The following is a 5,779-nucleotide window of genomic DNA, read 5'->3' on the forward strand; positions in this document are numbered from 1 at the left end:
AAGCAACCCAGTATAAAATTTGCCAATTGCTGTCGATAAAGCAATTCGGCTAACATGAAGATGTGGGAAGTGGGGAGTCACATCTAGGGCTGCCAACCTCCAGGTGAGGTCTGGAGACCTTCCAGAATTACCACTGATCTCCAGCTGACAGACGTCAATTAACCTGGATAAAAATGGCAGCTTGGGAGGGTGGGCTCTGCGGCAGGACCCGGTACGGAGGTCCCTAACCTCCCCAGCCTCTGCCCCCGGATCTCCAGGAATTTCCCAAACTCAGAGTTGTCAACCACAGCTGCTGAATTTCTGCCTGTTAGGTGGCCCTAACAGAGGAGGCTGAAGTTGGTTCCTTATTCGCACTTCCTTATTCGTTACTTATTCGTGTAGTCATTCAGAAACACTAAGGAGAGTGAGTCAGAAAGCTCTGAACCCCTGAACCCCAAAATAAGGTCTGGACCACCACATATCATATACCCCCACATTCACAGGACCAATGCTCCCTCTAAGTTGTGGAGTCTTGTGAACAAAAATTCTACTTTGTGAGCTACTGGCATTAAAGTTCAACATGGCAAATGGGGTTCAATGTGGCCAAGTGCAAGGTGATGCACATTGGAGCCAAAAATCCTAACTATAAATACACGTTGATGGGGTCCGAACTGGCAGAGACTGATCAAGAGAGAGATCTTGGAGTTGTAGTAGATAACTCACTGAAAATGTCGAGACAGTGTTTGACTGCAATAAAGAAGGCCAATGCTATGCTGGGAATTATTGGGAAGGGTACTGAAAACAGATCAGCCAATATCATAATGCCCCTATATAAATCAATGGTGAGACGAGACCTCATTTGGAATACTGTGTGCAGTTCTGGTCACCACACCTTAAAAAGGATATTATAGCTTTGGAAAAAGTGCAGAAAAGGAGTTAGCTGCACAGGCCGGTGCAAGGAATGTACTTTACCTCTCCTCTCCTGCTATCGAAGCCTCCTTACAACTCCTGGCCACAGGTGTGTTTTTAAGTCGGGCAGGCTGAATGTCCTGCCAACTGCAGAGCTCAAGGGGCGCTTTACCAAAATTCTACATTCTGACCACTACTGTTCCTGCACATCAGAGACCACAGATCACCTCATCTTATTCTGTGATGGATGGCTAATACTCAGAGACGTTTGAAGAAGAAGAGAAGAGATTGGATTCCTACCCCGCCCTTCACTACCCAAAGGAGTCTCAGAGCGGCTGACAAACTCCTTTCCCTTCCCCTCCCCACAACAGACACCATGTGAGGTAGGTGGGGCTGAGAGAGCTCTTGACAGAAACTGCTCTTTTTCAAGAACAGCTCTGATAGAACTATGGCTTGCCCAAGGTCATCCAGCAGGTGCAAGTGGACGACTGGGGAATCAAACCCGGTTCTCCCAGATTAGAGTCCACACGCTTAACTACTACACCAAACTGGTTTGGATTACACCCTTCCTGAGAAAATAGCAGGTACATGTCAGAATTGGATAAACATACGGAGCAGAGGTACATCAGTGGCTATTAGCCACAAGGTATAGATAGGAACTCTGGGGCAAGTGATGCTCTGTATTCTTGGTGCTTGGGAGGGGGGGGCAACAATGGGAGGGCTTCTGGAGTTCTGGCCTCACTCGTGGACCTCCTGGGTTTCGGCCGCTGTTGGCCACAGGGTATTGGACTGGATGAGCCATTAGCCTGATCCAGCATGGCTTCTCTCTCTCACATGTTCTTAAATCTCACCTCCTCTCTTTTTTGCCAGCAGAAATCCAGAAATAACGCGTTCCATTGCCAAACTCTTAGCCCTTGTGGTCTCTTTTAAGCGACGACAGAGATGGGTTTTCGTTTCCCATGCTGTACTTTAATGTTTACCGCTTTGTATTTTATCTCGCATCTGTACTGACTTTGTACTGTACTGGCCTTCGGTCAGAGGAGCGTGATAATGAAGGAAGGCGACGGACTTAGTACCACTTGGACAAAGCGCGAACTTCTCTGCCACAAAACCTGGAAAAGGCATCCTAATTGGGGACAGTGCCTATGAGGATGTATGGATCTATCTGGTGGGGAAAGCGGGTACAGACCCTGCTTTAACTCTCATGGCACCCGCTCCCACAGACTCCAGTCCACAAGCTCCATGAAGCGATGGCACATTTATATATTCCCAGGCATTTGGCTTCAGGTCAAGTACATTTTGCTCTGTAGTCTGTCACTGACTGCTGTGAGACACTGGGCAACAGAAACCAAAGGTCTGATCCAATCAGACTGCTTGCCGGGATTGTGTATGACATGCAAGGAGCCATGGCTCAGTGGTAGAGCATCTGCTTGGCATGCAGGTCTCAGGTTCAGCCCCCAGTATCTCCAGTTAAAAGGATCTGGCAGTGGGTCATGTGAAAGACCTCTACCTGAGACCCTGGAGAGATGCTGCCAGTCTTAGACAGTAGAAGATTGGATTTATACCCCGCCCTTCGCTACCCAAAGGAGTCTCAGAGCGGCTTACAATCTCCTTTCCCTTCCCCTCCCCACGACAGACACCCTGTGAGGTAGGTGGGGCTGAGAGAACTCTTTCGAGAACTGCTCCTGAGAGAACAGCTCTGAAAGAATTTGTAACTGACCCAAGGTCACACCAGCAGCTGCATGTGGAGGAGTGGGGGAATCAAACCCGGTTCTCCCAGATTACAGCCTGCACTTGTAACCACTACACCAAACTGACTCTACTGATCTGTTTTTAGGTGGAGCCAGGGCGGAGAAGAGTGAGGTCTGCGGATGTCCCCTGGGTGGGGGAGTTCAAGAACAATCCTTGGGCTCCCAGGAAGACGCACTGCATGTCTTCAGGGTACCAAACCTCCTCACTCAGCTCTGGGGCACAGAGGCCTTCGATGCATTCCTGGAAAAACAGGGCGGAAAGCTCACGATACTGTAAAGCCAAACAACCTCCTAGGGCAACTTGAGAAATGCAGCTGTGAAGTCAGGGAGGAGCTGTGGCTCAGTGGTAGAGCACCTGCTTGGCACGCAGAAGGTCCTGGGTTCAATCCCCGGCATCTCCAGTTAAAAGGATCTGGCAGTGGGTCATGTGAAAGACCTCTGCCTGAGACCTTGGAGAGCCACTGCCCATCAGAGTAGACAAGAGCAACCTCGATGGACCGTGGGCCCGATTCAGTATAAGGCAGCTTCATGTGTGTTTTATGACGACAAAATTCCACTGGGTCGCACCACCTCTTCAAAGCAACCAGGTGTATTTAGATGGCCAGGGAGCCCAGGTACGATCTCATAAAACCACGCCAGTGTTCTCACAGGTAATGTGCAGATGACAAAGAGTCCCCTTGCGGAGCTACAAGAGCTGTGGGTGCTTCTGAGCCGAGGAATGTTCATTTTTTTTAAAAAAAATCATCCATCATTGGAAGGGGGGGGGAGAAAGAACGTGGATTATTTTTTCTTCCTGAGGCCGTTTCCAGGATCCATTTCGAGGGACATCGAATTATGAGATCCAATCTGGATCCCTGAAATGTCATGGCCGGAGATATGGATTCCACCACCTGGGGAAACGAGAGAGAGGAGAGAGGAAGAAGTTCTGTTCAGTCCCCTGAGCGGTGAGGAAAAGCAGGCCTCCCGGCAAAGTGCGTGGAGGAAAGAGTTACAGTGCTCTGTTTGCAGCATTCACCCTCACCACAGGTATCAGATTAGTTTAGCAGGACTAGGAATGCTGGGCCAGATCTGGCCGTCATTTCCGCCAACAGAAGAGATTCCTACCAACAGAAAGGATAGTATCTTGCCTTTCCCGTTGCTCTGTAACCTGAACCCCCCTCCAGTTCCTGCCAGTGTTCCCTCTAAGCTGAGTTAGTGTGAGCTAGCTCACAGACAGTTTTTTAGTCTCCGGCTCACAGATTTCTGTCTTAGCTCAGGAACGAGGGCTCCAGAGCAAACTAATTTACGCAGTAGCCAAATCGCTTGCTCACAACTTTAATGCCAGTGGCTCACAAAGCAGAATTTTTGCTCACAAGACTCCACAGCTTAGAGGGAACATTGGTTCCTGCTTCTGTGGTACAAGGGATGCATCTTCCCAGAATAGTTAAAGGAAGGCGTCAGAGACTTGCAACAGGAAAGGGGTGGACTGGCTATAATCAACCCCCTTCAATTAGCGGACATTCCTTTGCATGTCTGTAAGCCATTACAGAGATGAGTTTTAATTCGCCATGCTGTGTTTCAACGTTTACTGATTTGTCTTTTATCTTGTACGTATACTGACTTTGCTCAAAACCTGCTGTTCTACCCTTAGAAAACTAGGAAAGAAAGGAGTGTCTACCTCTTTATTTTGCTTCTTGGTTTTTTGCCCATTGGGAGGGGTTTTTTGGGGGGGGGTTAACATCAGGGAACATTCCAAAATATGATCCCCCTTGGTTTTCCACCTCCTGTCTGAAGGGGCACAGTACCGCCTTGGGGGCAATTATGCATCTAGCATTCACTCCACATTTTCTCAATGGGGAGGAAAAAGTGCAGCTCAAAAGCACATTCAAATACCTCGGGGCAAAGGCACCCCTGAACGGCCATCAAACGGCCGTAAATCTATGCAGAAGGGACCATAAAACCCGGTGATCAAAGAAAGCAAAAGCGGCATGCAATGCAGAGGGTATCATAACATCCAATGATCAAAGGAAGTGAAAGCCACATGCAATGAAGAGGGGAACTTCTGTATCCAACCTGGGTTTCGTAAAACCGCGGAGGGAAAAGCAATGCAGAATCGCCCTGGGTCCCTTTCACCTCATCCTCCCGCATGAGCAAACTAGGCTAAGGGTCAAAGTTCATGGGAAGCTGGGAGTTTTGTGATTGCAACTCTGAATGTTTAATCGGGACCTAGAAAGCAGCTGTGCCCCCCCCCCCAATCTAGATCAGGGCTATGGTGCTCGGCAAGAGGAAGTGAATCTCATCCATGCTGTTCCCTTAATGGAAATGCTCGCCTCCAGTATATTTAAGCCCCAACAGAAGAGAGAGAGAGAGAAGCACCCGTACGATGTCAAGTTTATTTATCTATTTGCCTCCTGGGGCTTCAAGCAGACAGAGAGGGGTCGCTTTTGATCTGGAAAATGGGATGGGACCCAACAGTCAGCTCCCTGTTCGCTAGTGCCCTGATCTATACTGCCCTCCTGTGCATGCTTTAGTGGATATCTAGGACCACATATTCATCTGCAGTTCAATACCCAGATTTTTGGTGCTTGAAGCACTGCACGCGTGTGGATGGAGCAGGCTGCTCTCAAGCATCGCGCCATCTTGTTCTTGATCACTGCCGGTTGGGTTGCTTCATTTTGGCCGTCCCAGGTACTCAATGCCCTGTTCTGGATGGCCCAGGCGAGCCAGAGCTCATCAGATCTCAGAAGCTAAGCAGGATCAGCCCTGGTTACTACTTGGGCGGGAGCAGGCCCGTAGAAACGGCAAAAACAGCTAGGCCTGCCCCACAAATAGCCATGCCAGAAATCTTATTTTTGCATGTTTCCCAAAGGCTCATGGGAATGCTTTTGAAAGACTCACCATGACCTAGGTGGTCTACAGCAGGACTGGGCTAGTGGAAAGGGGGGCTTGCTGGAGATAGGGTTGCCAAGTCAGAAACTTACCGCAGCGGGGGACTCCTGGCCGGCGTCTGGAGCGCGTGCACGCGCCGCATCCACGTCACCCGGAAGTGACGCGGGTACGCCGGGCACGCTGGGGGGCGGAGCCAGGACCATCCGAGGGAAAATCATAGAGTTTTCCCTCGGATAACTGTGGCCCCACCCCCAGCATGCCCGGCGTACACG

General features: G+C 49.8%; 1 protein-coding gene across 1 annotated transcript in view; it reads right to left on the reverse strand.

Annotated features, from left to right (window-relative positions):
- Positions 1-2,721: 2,721 nt before the first annotated feature.
- The window catches only part of LOC107111703 (probable serine/threonine-protein kinase WNK10), a 31,177-nt gene continuing 28,119 nt past the window's right edge, over positions 2,722-5,779 (reverse strand). The window contains exon 11 of the mRNA XM_015412716.1: positions 2,722-2,880. Within this exon, the coding sequence (XP_015268202.1) occupies positions 2,722-2,880 (159 nt within the window). The remainder of the gene's footprint in view (positions 2,881-5,779) is intronic.

Source organism: Gekko japonicus, unplaced genomic scaffold, assembly GCF_001447785.1.
Source record: "Gekko japonicus isolate JY-2015 unplaced genomic scaffold, Gekko_japonicus_V1.1 scaffold669, whole genome shotgun sequence".
Classification (NCBI taxonomy): domain Eukaryota; kingdom Metazoa; phylum Chordata; class Lepidosauria; order Squamata; family Gekkonidae; genus Gekko; species Gekko japonicus.